We start from the raw sequence: 15,232 nt of genomic DNA, 5'->3' as shown, positions 1-15,232 counted from the left end.
ATAGATAGCACTAGAAATGCAACATGAAATGAATATAGCAGGACATTCTAGCTAATCCTGCTTATATACTGCTCCAATAACTAGATAATAGTCAGTTGGATTTGAATAGGTACCTAGTCGGACTTATATACAGAGAATACCCACTTGTCCAAATGGTGAGTTTGGTCCAGTTGACAAGCTGCTACTTGATTAGAACGTTTAGATTCTGTGTCAATAATCTGAATTTCCATACTCTAACTTTTCGGGGAGGGGGGATTACAGACTAATCATATAACATCTTACGTCTTCTTGACCTCTGTCTGTTATGCAGCTGCTATTCCTTTGCCTGGCCAACTTCTCACGAATCTTCGGGGCCCCCTGGGTGGAGAAGGCAGTCGTTAAGGTCTTTCATGTTGCTGTTCCTGGCTCCTCATACAGTAAGTAGCAGTTTGACTATCATGTTAAAAGCATGTAACGAAAATGGTCGAACTTAGTAATGAATGTGTGAATGCAATAGAATAGGGCTATTTAGGAAGATGGCTGCAAATAGATCCTGATGATTGTACGAATACTGGTCAAGTAGAGTATGGATGGTAAAGCTTTTATGTACCCTCTTACGATAAGTAATTAACACGCATTGTCTAATAGTTATGGCCCCAAATATGAGCAATATATCAATCGTCCGGATATAGTGACTAGGTTGCCATTATCGTATACCTCACATGCCCTTTCTAAGGCATTCATCTCTCAATTGATCGCAAGAAGGGGAATTATATCGAAGGGAGAGGAGAGTAGCATAGTGTTCGACAGGTATGCCTTTAAGTGCTTCTACGCACATTACCTTATAGAGCATGAGCTTATGGGTTAGGAATTCATAACATTCTGTAGGTAAGGTGATACATTGTCCTTGGTCCAAAAGATTGAAACTCAGTTCTTTAACACTAGTATTTTATTGTTGCCTAAAAAGAGCAATCAATTGGATTATTGGCTCCCGGTTCTATAATTCCGCCATTATTTCTGGCTAATGAGTGGCCCCCATGATGACTATATATAGATGGAGATAGAAATTGAGTAGCTGATGATTTGGCAGTTGACCAACAAGCATAGTGTAGGAGCTTACCCCCCAATAGGTACTGTGCACTGGATAAACAATCAGGATGAATAGATAAGATAACTAACTACTGTGTACCTCGAAATTGGCCTCGCCGATTAATCATAGCCAAATAAGCGGTCTGAACAAAACTGGGTCGTCGAGTCAGTCGCAGGTCTCTCAGCCACTTGGTCAAGTCTTGATCCGAGAACAATATTATTATCGACTGGGGTTACCACATATCACAGAATACTATATTATAGGGATGGTTTGAGATACATCAGAAGCTTATCCAGGACTGTAAATTGTCAAAGCGGAGTTTCCATGCAAGGTACCGGCTAGACGCATCACAACACGTGCAGATGCCACAAGTGGGCGTAGTCTACGGAGTGTACTCAGATTCTCGCATCTACGCAGAAAATATTATCATCCAAACTCCTCCCCTATCAAAACCACCCCCAATCAAAAAATATCAGAGATTGCTACTTCATCTACCTTATCAAGATTTACTGCCGCATTAGCCCCGTCCGAGTACGGACATCTTTCGGCACACCAAAGGATTCCCAGAGGAGTGGGCCAGAGTACCACCACAACACGGCTCATGGCCCCATCATTCAGCTACACATGCACTGTGCGCACAGCCACTTTTTGATGAATACACCTTCACTGCTCCGTCCTATGTTATGCAGTGCTGTACTGTTGTGCTACTGTGCCTTCTTGTTTCACTTCTCCTATTGCTTATCCCCTGAGGTTGCGGAATGCGTGCCGAGGCTATACCCTATTATGCAATAGAAAAAATCCTTCAGTGAGGCACGTGCACACTAAATTAATTGGGTGATATTGGCTGTCATATGAATTAATCTAGTCATGGACCTGCCTAGCCCAGTTGCTGCTCGGCTGGATCGTATAGGAGTGAGGCCGAGGTATCCCGGAATACGCTGGATTGTATGATCGGAGCGTGTTGATCGGGGAGGAATCAGGATGTATGTGGTCTGCTAGGTTAGGCCAGGTCTGGGGCTGTCTCTGCATACCAATTACTATTATTCTTGGGGGCTGTAGAAGGATGGAGGATCTTCCTAGATACTTCAATAGTAATCTACATACGCGATGGAGGAGTGAAGGATCCGATCAGTTGGGCGGCAGCGCCAGTGCTGTCAGCAAAACTCGGAAAGGGTGACAAATTCATTAATCTGGCTGCTGCAGCCTGCAGGCTCATGCTTGTGCTACTATGTGTTGATGTGCTTACAGTGGGTCAGCGCTGTTTCTATGGAATGGTTATGGAATTGGAAACATTCCCCTTCCATGGTTATCAATCACTTGGTTGTTTGGTTCTCTTTTTTATTTTTTCACGGAGTGCTCGGGAGGATATTCTACTTCCGTGAAAATCAGACTGAAGTGGGCCTTTGGTTTCTGGCTCAGTTATAACAAGAATTTGCAGTGGAATTCTTCCAAAGGACAGAAACTCATCATCTTTGATATAGAGATAGTCAACACAAGGAGCGAATTGGTCATTGAGTTCTGACTTACGCAGTAAGGTTAGTAGGAGGCATATCCGGCAGGGGTTAACCGGAAGGATTTGGCGAATAATCAATTGGTTGTCGCGTTCTCGTGCTACTGTTACTGCTGCTGCTGCTGCTGCTGCTGCTGACGGGACACGACGCTCATAGTTCGGATCCCATCTTATTTTCTTGTATTTCCACGAGGGCAAAAGTACCTGGTGCTACCTGACTACTTCTACTGACTCTATTAGAGTTCAGCCTGGACTGAAACTACTAGGTAGTAGCATTGCTGTTGACTTGAAATGGTTGGGTACTCCGTCCGTTTAACTTTATAATATCCTACCAAGGTTTCTGACTAGCAAAGGAGGAAGTACATCCTTGTCTAAGACCTTACTCTTTCCAATTTCCTGGCCAGCCCGGCTAGCACATATTGACTGACTGCCAGAGAAGATGCCATCGCTTACAGATTTCACTGGAAGAGGATCTCAGTGTTGTGTGGGTGGCGACCACAAAGGGACTAGCGGAGTTCATGCTCGGCCAGCTAGCCAGATCAGGACTAGCCAATCGAGAGAAGGAACCCACGATCTGAGTCACGGGGCTGCTGCCTAACCCTGAAGTGGCCTAGTGCACGCGTGATGGTCCAACGGGAGTGCATCTCCGAGCTCCGCCTGGATCTTTCCCCCTCTCTTACTTCCCACTCGGCCACGTTCAGCTCATCCAACGGTGCAAGACTCTGGTTTCAAACGTGCTACCGGTGGTCTCCATCTGGTCCCATCCGTCGGGTTCCAGCTCGCCTTCTCAGTTCCACTGCTAGAGATTGATTGTGTCTTACCCGTGCCTGTGAATCGCATGATTCCCAATGGACGTGCCCCGAGCTAAGCCCGCCACTGCGTCCACTGACCACTCAGGGTCCTTGTCAACCGCGTGGGTGCTGGCAATTGGCGAATCTGCCCTTTTTCATCCCGTCGAAAATCTCAATTCAGAGTGTACCATCAGTCATGGTGCTCGGTTCTGATTGTCTGGTTCCGCCTTGAGTTTCATCTGCTGACGCTACAACACGGCCCCTCTGGATAGTTGCTACCTAAGTTGAGGACTCGTGACGTATTAGTGGCTAGAGGATGATTTAACCGATGGAGTTGCAAACGATGTGTGACGGGCTTCTCGCCATTAGGGGAAGTCTACACGCTCGACATTAAGATACGTAATCATCTTTCAGTTTCCCTGATAGGCCTTTCCCAGCTATGAAATTGTCCTGCATGGCTCACCCTATAGTGCAAAACTGATTTATCTTCGGAGAAGAGCGAAGGTTCAGCCAGACGGCGCAGCTGAACCTTCTTGGCCCTCGTCCGACAGGGTTGGCTTTAGCGGTCCTTATCCGCCGAGAGCCATAAACGTAGACCCATCTGGTCGACAAGTAATAACCGACTTTGGCAGAGGGGAAGAATTTTAGTTTCCTGGACTAATCTGATCATAGCCTTCGGCCCTTCAATCATGTTTCTGACTCGCCGAGCATGGCTACAAGTCTGGAACCGACCCGGTAAACTCAATGCCCCATGGTTCCTGATTGCAACCTCGATCGATGGTTCTGATCCAATCAGGCACAGATCACACTTTGATTCGCCTTGGAAGGAGACTGACGTTTTAGTTTTCATTGCCCAATGTGAACGCTGAGAGAGCGCCAGACCCTCATTCTGGGGCCCTCGCATATTAATTGGACGCGTACAGCCAACGTAAAAAATTGAAGGGTCTCTGTGGCCACCGAAAGCAATAAGTGGTTCCCACTCGGACATAACACAGTTTAGTCTGCTCGATAAATTAATGTCCTTGATTGCATTACGGTCCGTCAATCTGGTACCTGGAGAACCATGGCTAATACGTAGTACGGCCCAGCCGCGTGGAGCTCCTGGAAGCTGAATGCCATTGTTATATTAAAAAGAATTCCCGCATGTTGCTAGTTAGGCCTGCCCCTGTTAGGTTTACTCTGCCTTTGCCCTCCCTCATGCATCGCCCCGTTGCTGCTGTTGTGTAACCTCCCCAGTGTTGTATGTTCGCAAATGCAGTGAGGGATCTTTCATCATCTTCTCCATGCCAATGTCTTGCGGGTAATATTTGGTTCTAACAAGCTTCTCACGCCGAGAATGTTGCTCACGGACAGGGCTCCCCACGGGGACCATGTCAATGTGTCTTACATGGGTGGTTTCATCTTCCTGGCTTACGTAGTCAGTGTGATGGGATGTACCACCACTCTGGAGCTTCTGCACCGACGGACGTCGAGGTCTGGCCTGTACAACTGGTACGATATCTTCACTGCATGATAACAACAAGCGCCTGTCTAACCGTACATATAGGTATCTATTGCTCACTTCCTCCATAACAATGGGCGGTGTCGGTATTTGGTGCATGCATTACATTGGAAATCGTGCCATTGTCCTGGGAAACGGGGAAGCACAATTTCAGATCATTTATAGCATGACGTTTACGGGCGTATCTTTTGTGCTCCCGGTTGTCGTTCTGCTTGTTGCCTTCTACAGCATAGGAGCCAGCGAGAAAGCCGGTTATATCCGAATCCTGACGGGTGGTGTACTCACAGGAGGTGCAGTATGCGGTATGCATTATATCGGTCAGCTCGGTATCAGCAACTATCGCTGTAGCTACCGTGTTGCAAACATCGTCGGTGCCACCATCATCGCGGTGTTTGCTAGTACTGTTGCGTTGACGGTCTTCTTTCGGTGGAGGGCTACATGGACAGATAGTTGGTGGCGACGCGGTATTTGCGGTTGTGTACTTGCCCTTGCTGTCTCCGGCATGCATTGGACTGCTGCAGTTGGCACATACTACTACAATCATGACACAACCATGAAGCATAATGGTCAGCTTTCGCGGAGCCAAGTTGTCATTATCAGTTCTGTTTTGGTATGTTTGAAGTCCAGGGTTACCTGATGTGGCGGATGTTAACGGATTTTAGGCATGCGCTGCTTGCGGAGTTCTGACGGCGTGTGCCGTAGTTGCTGGTGGAAATCGGAGAAGACTGAACATACAAGCTCGACAGCTCGTCTTGACTTGTGCCTTCTTTGACCAGTCTGGGCGGATCATGGTCACTCCTCACGCGTTGCTTCCTAGCCGGAAGATTGTCGATCGTTATGTTGGCAGGGTATGTTTGCAATCCAATTCATTCCCGAACTGTGCTGATGCAGAATCTTCCCCCAACTATATAGACGTTCAACGATGACGACCTTACCCGGAGCCATCCCGCTTTCCTTTGGGCATTCCGAGCGAGTAGACACTGGAATCTGGTCAAGGATGTTGTCCCTTTTATGAGAAGTCGGATCGAGACAGACAAAGAGGCGACGGAGCACTTTCTTGCCAAGGGAGAGGCCCTGGATCAGGAAAATGAATTGCAGAACGATTTCGACGAACTCTTCAAGCGACACTTTTGCGTTACCGCTCAGGACCTCGCCGACGAGGTTCGACAGCCTCTGCCGGCCCTCGGAAAGCTATACGACGACGTACTGGTTACGACTGCTCCGACATCGCGCTTCTCTCGGGCGATGGGATATTCTCGGTTAAACAATAGCAAGGGACAGATGCTTTTCACAGTGCGCCATTTGGACAAGCAGGAAGCGAATCGACTGGCCGCCGCAGGTTTCCGTTTCACTGCGGTCGAAAATGTCACATCGGTTTTGTCCAGCCGAATGCACATTCCATTGCCTGTGTTGGGCGAGCATCTAAAAGACATGCGAGATTACGCGACTGGAGGCCGCAATTACGAGCCGGGCGTCCACCTCGTTTCATTTGTTATGCGCCCTACCATTTCCGACCACTTTGAGGTACTAACAGCGAAGGGGACCGGTAACCCATTGCCTTCATCAACATTACCGATTAAACGAATTAACATTCAGCACCTCGATCTGATTTCACACATGGAAGGATGGACCATATCGACCTGCTTGTCTTGGCTGAAATCTGAAGCAGCCCAGTCGAACAAAGAGATCGATGACTTCCGCGAGCAACTGATCCATGCGATGACATCGCTTGAAAGCGCACTTCCTCCCGATATCAACATGGCCTCGAAATTCTCAGCCAGACCTCTGATTGCCCCTTGCCGGATGTTCTCTGATTCTGATGCATCAAACTCTATCCTACTGCCATTCTGCGCTGTTGGAAATCTGGATACTCAAGTCTCGAACCCGGACTTCACCTTCATGCCCCTACGCCTCTTCCGCGCACAGCAACAACTGAACGACGCAAACATCGGAAGCGATGGATTTGCGAAGGAGCTGGGCAGGGAACTGTACTATTCAAACGCACGCAGCAGCTCCGCCACGGAAGCCGATATCACACCTTCCATCCGTTCTGTTCTGAAACTTTGGCCGCGCAAGCATGCGGATTCCCACCATGGCGATCTCTCCCAGGAAACGTTGACGGAGCTCTCACAGCTTGGCGATATTATGGTCCGCAAGGAGGTCAAGGTGGATGTCGCCAAGCTATCTACGCGATCACTGGACTCTGCCAAACATGCTTCGCACGCCACCGTTGTAGCCGGTGATTTGGCTACCAGCAGTTATGTGGATGAACTCTATAATCTTTGTTACTCACCTGGTGTTCGCTTGCGGCCAGATACAGCCATTACTCGGAGCTCAGTGACCCGGAGTTCAATGGCCACGGGATGAGCATTGAGATTGGACTATCTTACTCTCAAACACTGCCCTGAGCCATACGCCGGGCTCTCACCCAGATGAGGGTATGCGCCAAACCGCGAGGAAGGGTGTTAGCTCCGCCCCCTCTCAAATATATGTGCGCTCCATGTGTGCTCCCAGAAAAGAGAGCAGGCCTCCACGTGGCCTTTGAAGATACCGGGTTACAAATAAACAGAGCTATCCCGTGGCAGTCCACCAAGTCATAAGAGATGTGCCAGAAGGCCAGACTATGGACTAGCAAGCATCACAGAGATGCCTACATTATTTCACGATTTCACGCCCGTCAAATGACCATATTGTATCGCATTGTCCTCACTCTTGGGAAGCCAGACAAATGCCTCATTCTCTTTATCTTCTTGTTGACATTCACATACTAGCGAAGTGAAGCAACCAGCTCTGGCGTCGTTTCAGTCATGTACATATAGCCAGTTTCTACTATCCTATGAATATAATAATCATACAATAGAACAAGAGAAACTAAGAAATCCCTAATAAAAATCTTTTTTAAATCCTCAACAACCCACCACCTGTCTTACTTTCCGATACTCATTCATCGAAATACCGACAACAACTATCACGCTCAACATAATATTCAACACCCTTTTAGACCAAACAAACTTATCAATTAACCCCCAACATACTACCATAACAAACCCCCCAAAGTAAAGAAATCACCATCACCTTACAAATAACATCCCTCCTAGAAGATAAATGACAACAGACAATAAAAAAGCAAAAAGAAATCTCCCCGACTGGGAGTCGAACCCAGGTCTCCCGCGCTTGTTCCTGAGAAGGGATTGACAAGCGGAAATCATGACCGTTAGACCATCGAGGATTGGATGAAGTGAACTGTCCATATTACGCTATCTCAGTGAACAGAGGGTGAAAGTAGAAAGAAGACGGGTTTGTTATAGCTAGCTGATTATTGGTCGGTCAGCCACACCGGAACTAAGTACTAGTAGTGGGGATGGTGGGAGGAGAAGGAGGGGTAAATTTGAATAATATGTGTAATAGATAATAATTATGAGTACTCAGTAGGGGTTCATTGGGAGACGATTGGATTGTTGGGAGAAATTAGGTGTTGTGTGTGCATGCTTGGGAAAGGAAAAGAGAGAAAGAGGGGGTGGGGGGCTGGTGCCTGATAACTTGTCTGTCATTATGTATGGGTGAGTTGTTGGTTTGGTCTTTGAGAGTACTAGTTATGGTATGGGCCGTAAGGGCGGAAGATTACTTGGTCTCGTTGGGTAGCGTTGATTGATGATTACATTACATCTTGTGTGCTGGATGTTGGGAACGAAGGAGATTGTTTGCTTTGTTGTCGCTCATGTAAGTATGTAGATGATGTTGGAGTAGGAATTTGAGTAGTCCTGGCAATTGGTCACTGGGCTTGTCAGGTAGTTGGTTAACTAGGTATTCTTCACGATGTTAGAAAATTGGCTTACGAGGTACGCTTGATACTGTCTATGCGTCTACGTACTCTAGAGAGAAGCTGATATGGTATACTCGATATGTGTGCCTTTTATTTTCGTGGCGAATGAGTCTCATCGGCTCAATCATAATCGCTAGTAAAAGAGCTAACTAGCCACAGAAGAGTCTAGCAATAAGAAATAATGGATCTCTGCTAGTCTACTCAGTAATAGCCGGTGATATCAAGCAAGGAGGTGTGTTTGACGGACAATACTCCTTCTATCATCAAAGTCATTGTGATCCGTTCAGCAGTATAATCAGCAGAATCGTCCCAAGATGAAAGTATTCTCCAGAAGACCGCCAGGGCAAATCAATAGATGAGAAGGTAACTTTTCCGAAAGGTGCACCAACCCAATGCATGCATGCAAGTTAGAAAGTTAACGGGATTTATGCAATGTGCAACCGTCCAATAACGCCTCATGAAGATGTAGATGGTATGTGTCGTATGCTTCGCGTGTAAGTCAAGTCAAAAAGTCGTCATTGACTATGTCTTTGGAGATGGTGAAAATATGCGGGAGGAAAATGATTTGGGTCGTAAGTGCTCCAAGTCGCCAGTGGTATGGAAAGGAAGAGAATGTGATTGTCGACAGATGCTCTAAGGGTAAAGCGGGAATAGTATGATCAACACCCAACGCGCTCGTAATGCAATGATGAAAAAAGCAATGAAGCGAAGGTGAAGGATGGGGTCGTAATGTCGTATGCGTAGAAGGATTTGTGATTCGAAACCGATGTTCTCGGAACGTGAAGATGAGAGTAAGAGAAGAGCCACAGAATAGATTGTAATTGTCAAGCACTTCTAGGCGCCGGACGAGTCCTGGAAATCCGTTGGCTTCGTCGGGGTGGCTTTCGCTCATCGCTGGACTCATTCGGAATGCTAGACGTCTCACTTGAAACAGTTTTTGACCGGATCCTGAGTTTCCTGTCCTGTGGTAAAAGACTGGGACTATCCGTTGCAGACTCTAGAGAGCTGGCCTCAGCCTGCTCGGTGCTTGGCTGGACTGCAGGCTTGGGAACGACAGTGTCTGGGCTGACTCGCAATCGCAACGAGACCAGATCATTCTGATCGTCTCTAAACTCAATCCCGACCATGACATCAGGGAGGATACGCCTTTTACTCTCACGAGTCCGGGTACGTCGGACAGCCGGCTGAGGGCTGTCGTCGGCGTCACTTTCATCTGCTGAACGTTTGCTGCCGACGCTGAAAGGAGACGACGACCTCGAAGATGCTTGGAGGCGTGACTTCATGATGGCCTTGGACGAGGGCGCGTCTGCCAGAGACGTATTGCTATCCTCACCGAGGAGATTCATAAACGCCCGGTCAATATTCCCGCGGCACTGCTGTAGCATTTCTACTATAGCGCCTTGGTCATACTTACCCCCCAGACCCTCCTGAATTGCGGAGATCTTCCAGGGGGTAGCCATGTCGACAACTGTGGGTTCAGCGGCTGACGCCTCTGCTTCCCGCTCTTTACCGACTTTGGGAATACAAGGCAGACCGGTGTGAGGCCCATCGCTATGCCGCACGGAGGAGTAATGGTGAAAATCCTAGGCCCGTTAGATAACCGTAAAGTAGAACCATGGCATAAGGTATCTTACGTGGAATGCGATATGGATAATGTCGCGTTCCTCACCTTCAGGGGCGTGAACGTCACGAAAATTTTGAATACCGTACATGGTATAGACGCAAACGTCCTTCTTGAAGGCCTGGCAGAAAGCTTGAATTTCCTCCGCTCCTCCCCATACGCCCTTCTTCCGGGACTCTGCCACCTTGGAGTCAAAGCTCCGCTCTTTATCCTTGGCTGAAGGAGGCGCCGGGCTAGCGGACGAAGAGGAACAATAAGATTGTCGGGCGGCTGCAGCCGCAGCCCGTCGAGGGGCTCGACGCTCTCCACCGGCCGCGGCTATGAAGCTCATGAAGTAGTCTTTGTTGGCGGATATGTGGTCTGCAAGACGATCACGGATTTCGTCGGCGTGCGTGAAATCCCCATAAGTCTGGTCCGACAGCGCGTAGTAAAGGCAGTTGCCTACGATGGACAGTTAGATAGACTGGAGAGCATGCTTCTTTAACCCAATTGAGGCCAAAATTGAAGCTAGGTGCCCAATGGCAGGGACCACGTTACCATCACCCTCAGTGGGGAGAGCATAGAGCCCTAGCGCATTGAGGCAAGGAATCTCCAGAGTTTCCGCCTCTGCAGTCTTGTTGCGTGCATTGCGAGGCATCTTGGTCTTCTGAGACGTCTGCGGAGTTGTTTTGGCCATGCTTTCATCTGTCGGAGAGCTGGAGTAGTGCTGACGGGCAGTCGTGACTATGGGCACGATTCTGCCACCATTTGGAGCGTCCGCCATGGTTGATGTATAGCCCTGCCCGACGAACGGCCCTCATTTGGCGCAAGGGGAACACAGACGAGCCTCGTCGAGCAGAGGAGAATAGAGGCGGGACAATAGGGAAAGTGGGGAGCAACACAATAGTCAAAGGGGGAACAGCCCGAGTGTTTTGGCGCAGTAGAATGGAGAGTGAATAATGGGGGAAAGAGGGAGAGAAAAGCAACACACGATCTACACGCGAGAGAGACAGGCGAGACTTTTCTTGTTCGGACGGAGAGTGCGGAGGAACCCCGTTACTTACAGAATCAACTTACTTTAACTTACCTTACCAGGAAAAAACTTACCCTCTTACAGCCCCGTTCCTTACCGAGGACGAGGCGGTGAGCTAATATGTTTGTTATCATTGGCTAGCACGGGTGTGAGGTTGTCACCGATGACGAAAGACCTTTCCCCTCCGTCGCCTCGGCGCTTACAATGGATCTGTCTGTTCGGGAGCGGTCAGGCCAGACAACCCTGGCGCTTTGCTGGTAACATCTCTCCGGCCATGCAGGCATACCTGATGAAGTGGCCTGAACAAAATTGGCAGATCAGCCTTCCTGCACATCATCATCCTAGTTTTCTTTCCATACCCACCGATTCACAATATAGGGACCTGCTATCCTGGCCTATACTTACCGCCGGGCAAGCCTGTGTCAGCCGGTCCGTATGGTAAGCCGCGGTCGGGACGCGTTCCGTTAGGTATGTACTTTGTACCGTATATACACCAATTACACGTTAGTGTTTACCGGAAGCCGCCCGTACCTTACTGTAATCGCCGAATGAGGTCCGAGCAAAAGAGAAGAAAAAGAGGAGTCGAGTCCTTATCAGAATGGCGGGATCGGCCTCCGATAACTAATTCGACTGACGGGGATCGTGCCTCAACATCCCCTCCTCTTGGCTTGACTCATGCTTATTCCTATCTCTTTATCTGTATGCCTGGGTGCTTGCTTATAAGCCTGTCTGTGCCATTGGAGTCTTTTGCAAAGCATCTTCTCGAAAATATCTGATCTCCATTGCCCGAACGGAAGATGGCTAACAACCGCATTGTAATTCTGGGGTAGGAGCTACTTCCCCGCAAGCTCACATGTCACCGGCGTATGCTGATTTTGAAAATCACCAGAGCTGGTGTCTCCGGTCTCACCACCGCATATCTACTGTCCCAGGATGCCTCGAATAGCATTACAGTCCTTGCAAAGCACATGCCCGGTGACTACGACATCGAGTATACTTCTCCCTGGGCTGGCGCCAATTATCTTCCGTATGTCCTCCAAGGGTAGGCCCTCAGCTGTGTATCGGTCCACACGTCTCAAAAGACTAATGTAAGAGGTTCTCCCTTCACAGTGTGGGAAAGGCCGGAAGTGACCATGAGAGATGGGAACGTAACACCTGGCCCGCCCTGAGGGAGCTCACGAAGAACCACCCCGAAGCGGGCATTCACTTCCAAGGTACGCTCCAAGCCTCTCATTAACGAACACTACTAAGAATACCTCATCAGAAACCATTGTTTACAACCGTACAAAGGATCAGGGATCAGCAACCGGGGAATGGTTCTCTGAACTGGTGCAAAAAGACCCATGGTATATGGAAGTTGTTCCTGATGTGCGTACACACATACTCTCCCTCACCGACAGCACTCCTAACCTCCAAAAGTTCCAAGATATCCCCGCCGACCAGCTAGCCCCTGGAATCGACAACGCATCCAAATTCACATCAGTGTGCATCAACACCGCCGTCTACTTACCCTGGCTAGTCGGTCAGTGCCGGAAAAACGGTGTCGTCTTCAAACGAGCCGTCCTGAAGCATGTGGCAGATGCAGCAAACGGCCACCACACAGGCCAAAAAGCCGATGTGGTAGTCAATTGCACCGGACTCTCGTCCAAGAAGTTGGGCGGTGTGCTCGATGACAAGCTCTACCCTGCTCGTGGTCAGATTGTCGTCGTGCGCAATGACCCGGGTAAGATGGTGTCTATTTCCGGCACTGACGACGGTGAGGACGAGGTCGTTTACATGATGACCCGTGCAGCAGGTGGTGGAACTGTCATTGGAGGTTCGTATCAGAAGAACCAGTGGGATCCGCTGCCAGATCCCAACTTAGCTGTTCGGATCATGAAGCGGGCCATAGCTCTATGCCCGGAGCTGGTCGAGAAGGGACAGGGTATCGAAGGTCTGGATATCATCAGACATGGTGTTGGACTACGCCCCCTCCGTGAGGGCGGGCCGCGTATTGAAGCGGAGAAGGTCGACGGAGTGTCCGTTGTGCATAACTATGGCCATGGTGGCTTTGGGTATCAGGCTTCATTTGGATGTGCGGAGGATGCTGTCAAGTTGGTCCAGGAAACGCTGCGCCGGAAGGATAAAGCGAAGCTGTAGACTCAGACACAACATTTTGTCCTGTGATAGACCATAAAGTTTAGCACGCTAATTTTAGAAAGCATAGTTATTTCGCTCTAGTTACTGGTACGTTACATGCAAGAATTGTTTCAATTCAATGACGGGGCATAGCGTCTGAATTCATCATGACGCCATAGCCGCGGAGAAGCCATCTACTATCTACCCCAGACTATTTATCCATGAAAACTTTCAACTACGACAACTCACTGTATCTTAACTCGGTTAACTCAATTGATTTTGGAAACAATAATTCTCCAACCTTTCTACGCCACTTTCGTCTTGTTCGCATATTAGCAGCTTTCTACCAAGATGAAGTACAAATCGCCCCAGGTAGAGAGCGAAACCGACGCAGCTGATGCCCCCAAGCGCAAGCTCGATCAGAGAGACCCTGACATTGGCACCGGTGAAGGAAGCCTCGAGGTAGAAAAGGAGCAGCCGCCTACCAAAGCGTCCAAGTCAGGTGCAAACACTGTTGAAGAAGATGACGAGGTTCAGGAGGATTCGGGGTATAAGGACGAAGAATTTGAGGAAGAGGACGAGGAAGATAATGAGGAATTCGATGAAGAGGAAGAATATGATGAGGCAGATGACGAGAACGTCGACTTTGTGAAAGAGCAAGGTGGTGAAGAAGAAGAGGACCAGGATGCAGAAGGCGAGGAAGACGATGAAGGAGAAGCAAAAGAAAGGGTCTCAAGCAAGCCCAAACTGCAAAAGGTCGTCAAGGAATTTGGTCGCCCACCCTTGTATGGGACCGAAATCGCAGAGGGACGCCTGGAGAGCTCCCCGGATACACTACTTGCTATGGTTATGGACGCGATGCTGAAATCGCGTCCTATCTCGCACGACCTGACACAGCGCGCAGTCAATAAGCTTATCGAGGTCGGGTATCATGATATACGGAAATTAGGGGAGAGCAGCTGGGAGGAGAGAACAATGGTCCTCAAGGACGGGGGATACAATCGCTATCGAGAGCAAGGTGCAACGAATCTAGGCGATTTGGCAGAGTTCGTCAATGAGAAGTACGGTACGTGTGTTTCACCGCAGGAGTGCGTCATGTAAGACTGTGGCCAGTAACTGACTGCATTTTGCAGATGGAGATCTTAACAACCTCCTGAAGAAAGCTCATAATGACCGAGACGAAACGAGAAAGTTGATAAAGGAGATCAAAGGACTAGGCGACCTGGGCGTAGATCTCTTTTTCAACAATGCCCAGGCTGTGTGGCCTTCCATTGCACCTTTTATTGATGGGCGCAGTTTGGAAACTGCTGATAATGTCGGCCTTGGTACGGACCTGGACGCTATCTACGCCGACCTAGGACGCGACTCGATGAGTATGAGCCGACTAGCCAATGGATTATCGGCTGTCAGACTGGAGAAGAGGCAAGGAGATCTCATGGCGATTTGAACGGCTAGTGCAGGGCCGTTTTGCTCTGGTACATAATTGGGAGTCCGTCAGGCATCTGTTTAAAGCAAAGTATGCCCGTCAACAGCTGTCATACCTGGACAGATCGTAGCTGCCTGTCAGATATGACGTATGAGTTGCCCTCGTGATCAATGAAGTCTACACATGTCTTTCAGAGACAGTGGACAGACCAAAAAAAATAGTATGAGATTCGTCGAGTGCATCTAGCTCCTTCCCCTGGCCTCAATGCCGCATAGTAGCTCCTTTGTAGAATCAATGTCGTCGCACAACCCGAAATAGTAGCTGAAATGGGTCTTTCATCTCGCGTATTTGCGGGCGCTCC

General features: G+C 48.9%; 6 protein-coding genes and 1 non-coding gene across 7 annotated transcripts; 5 read left to right on the top strand and 2 right to left on the bottom strand.

The window, feature by feature from the left end:
* Positions 1 to 1,403: 1,403 nt before the first annotated feature.
* BDQ94DRAFT_144313 (uncharacterized protein) lies at positions 1,404 to 2,595 on the top strand. Its single transcript, XM_026766431.1, has one exon. It carries the CDS (start codon positions 2,055 to 2,057, stop codon positions 2,244 to 2,246), a length of 192 nt encoding a protein of 63 aa, XP_026626043.1. The 5' UTR covers positions 1,404 to 2,054; the 3' UTR covers positions 2,247 to 2,595.
* Positions 2,596 to 3,274: 679 nt separating this feature from the next.
* Positions 3,275 to 3,718, top strand: BDQ94DRAFT_144311 (uncharacterized protein). The gene has a single exon (XM_026766430.1). It carries the CDS (start codon positions 3,428 to 3,430, stop codon positions 3,581 to 3,583), a length of 156 nt encoding a protein of 51 aa, XP_026626042.1. The 5' UTR covers positions 3,275 to 3,427; the 3' UTR covers positions 3,584 to 3,718.
* An 829-nt stretch (positions 3,719 to 4,547) lies between these two features.
* Positions 4,548 to 7,356, top strand: BDQ94DRAFT_36481 (uncharacterized protein). Its single transcript, XM_026775587.1, has 4 exons — positions 4,548 to 4,861; positions 4,917 to 5,481; positions 5,534 to 5,719; positions 5,784 to 7,356. The coding sequence occupies exons 1-4, from the start codon at positions 4,707 to 4,709 to the stop codon at positions 7,236 to 7,238; spliced, it is 2,361 nt and encodes a 786-aa protein (XP_026626041.1). The 5' UTR covers positions 4,548 to 4,706; the 3' UTR covers positions 7,239 to 7,356.
* A 653-nt stretch (positions 7,357 to 8,009) lies between these two features.
* Positions 8,010 to 8,100, bottom strand: BDQ94DRAFT_t157. The gene has a single exon. It is a non-coding gene; the product is annotated as a tRNA-Asp (tRNA).
* Positions 8,101 to 9,424: 1,324 nt separating this feature from the next.
* BDQ94DRAFT_36466 (OTU domain-containing protein) lies at positions 9,425 to 11,319 on the bottom strand. The gene is made up of 3 exons (XM_026775586.1): positions 10,853 to 11,319; positions 10,329 to 10,756; positions 9,425 to 10,277 (listed from the first exon to the last, which is right to left on the bottom strand). The coding sequence occupies exons 1-3, from the start codon at positions 11,076 to 11,078 to the stop codon at positions 9,519 to 9,521; spliced, it is 1,413 nt and encodes a 470-aa protein (XP_026626040.1). The 5' UTR covers positions 11,079 to 11,319; the 3' UTR covers positions 9,425 to 9,518.
* Positions 11,320 to 11,943: 624 nt separating this feature from the next.
* On the top strand, positions 11,944 to 13,657 carry BDQ94DRAFT_144303 (FAD-dependent oxidoreductase). The gene is made up of 5 exons (XM_026766429.1): positions 11,944 to 12,153; positions 12,217 to 12,369; positions 12,438 to 12,541; positions 12,592 to 12,695; positions 12,747 to 13,657. The coding sequence occupies exons 1-5, from the start codon at positions 12,125 to 12,127 to the stop codon at positions 13,464 to 13,466; spliced, it is 1,110 nt and encodes a 369-aa protein (XP_026626039.1). The 5' UTR covers positions 11,944 to 12,124; the 3' UTR covers positions 13,467 to 13,657.
* A 42-nt stretch (positions 13,658 to 13,699) lies between these two features.
* On the top strand, positions 13,700 to 15,165 carry BDQ94DRAFT_144302 (uncharacterized protein). Its single transcript, XM_026766428.1, has 2 exons — positions 13,700 to 14,511; positions 14,579 to 15,165. Exons 1-2 carry the CDS (start codon positions 13,797 to 13,799, stop codon positions 14,890 to 14,892), a joined length of 1,029 nt encoding a protein of 342 aa, XP_026626038.1. The 5' UTR covers positions 13,700 to 13,796; the 3' UTR covers positions 14,893 to 15,165.
* Positions 15,166 to 15,232: the final 67 nt, after the last annotated feature.

This window comes from Aspergillus welwitschiae (assembly GCF_003344945.1).
Source record: "Aspergillus welwitschiae strain CBS 139.54b unplaced genomic scaffold BDQ94scaffold_17, whole genome shotgun sequence".
Classification (NCBI taxonomy): Eukaryota; Fungi; Ascomycota; class Eurotiomycetes; order Eurotiales; family Aspergillaceae; genus Aspergillus; species Aspergillus welwitschiae.
The sequence above is the reverse complement of the archived record's forward strand: the minus strand, read 5'-3'. Positions and strand labels throughout refer to the sequence as shown.

Bases quoted from the DNA above. Each gene is read 5' to 3' on its own strand.
- BDQ94DRAFT_144313 (XM_026766431.1), top strand. From the start codon at position 2,055: ATGTGGTCTGCTAGGTTAGGCCAGGTCTGGGGCTGTCTCTGCATACCA.
- BDQ94DRAFT_144311 (XM_026766430.1), top strand. From the start codon at position 3,428: ATGGACGTGCCCCGAGCTAAGCCCGCCACTGCGTCCACTGACCACTCA.
- BDQ94DRAFT_36481 (XM_026775587.1), top strand. From the start codon at position 4,707: ATGTTGCTCACGGACAGGGCTCCCCACGGGGACCATGTCAATGTGTCT. The intron at 4,862-4,916 runs GTACGATATCTT...CCGTACATATAG, and splicing joins AGGTCTGGCCTGTACAACTG to GTATCTATTGCTCACTTCCT. The intron at 5,482-5,533 runs GTATGTTTGAAG...AACGGATTTTAG, and splicing joins TCATTATCAGTTCTGTTTTG to GCATGCGCTGCTTGCGGAGT.
- BDQ94DRAFT_36466 (XM_026775586.1), bottom strand. From the start codon at position 11,078: ATGGCGGACGCTCCAAATGGTGGCAGAATCGTGCCCATAGTCACGACT. The intron at 10,757-10,852 runs GTAACGTGGTCC...TGTCCATCGTAG, and splicing joins TCTCCCCACTGAGGGTGATG to GCAACTGCCTTTACTACGCG. The intron at 10,278-10,328 runs GTAAGATACCTT...TAACGGGCCTAG, and splicing joins TTATCCATATCGCATTCCAC to GATTTTCACCATTACTCCTC.
- BDQ94DRAFT_144303 (XM_026766429.1), top strand. From the start codon at position 12,125: ATGGCTAACAACCGCATTGTAATTCTGGG. The intron at 12,154-12,216 runs GTAGGAGCTACT...GAAAATCACCAG, and splicing joins AACCGCATTGTAATTCTGGG to AGCTGGTGTCTCCGGTCTCA. The intron at 12,696-12,746 runs GTGCGTACACAC...AACCTCCAAAAG, and splicing joins ATATGGAAGTTGTTCCTGAT to TTCCAAGATATCCCCGCCGA.
- BDQ94DRAFT_144302 (XM_026766428.1), top strand. From the start codon at position 13,797: ATGAAGTACAAATCGCCCCAGGTAGAGAGCGAAACCGACGCAGCTGAT. The intron at 14,512-14,578 runs GTACGTGTGTTT...TGCATTTTGCAG, and splicing joins GTTCGTCAATGAGAAGTACG to ATGGAGATCTTAACAACCTC.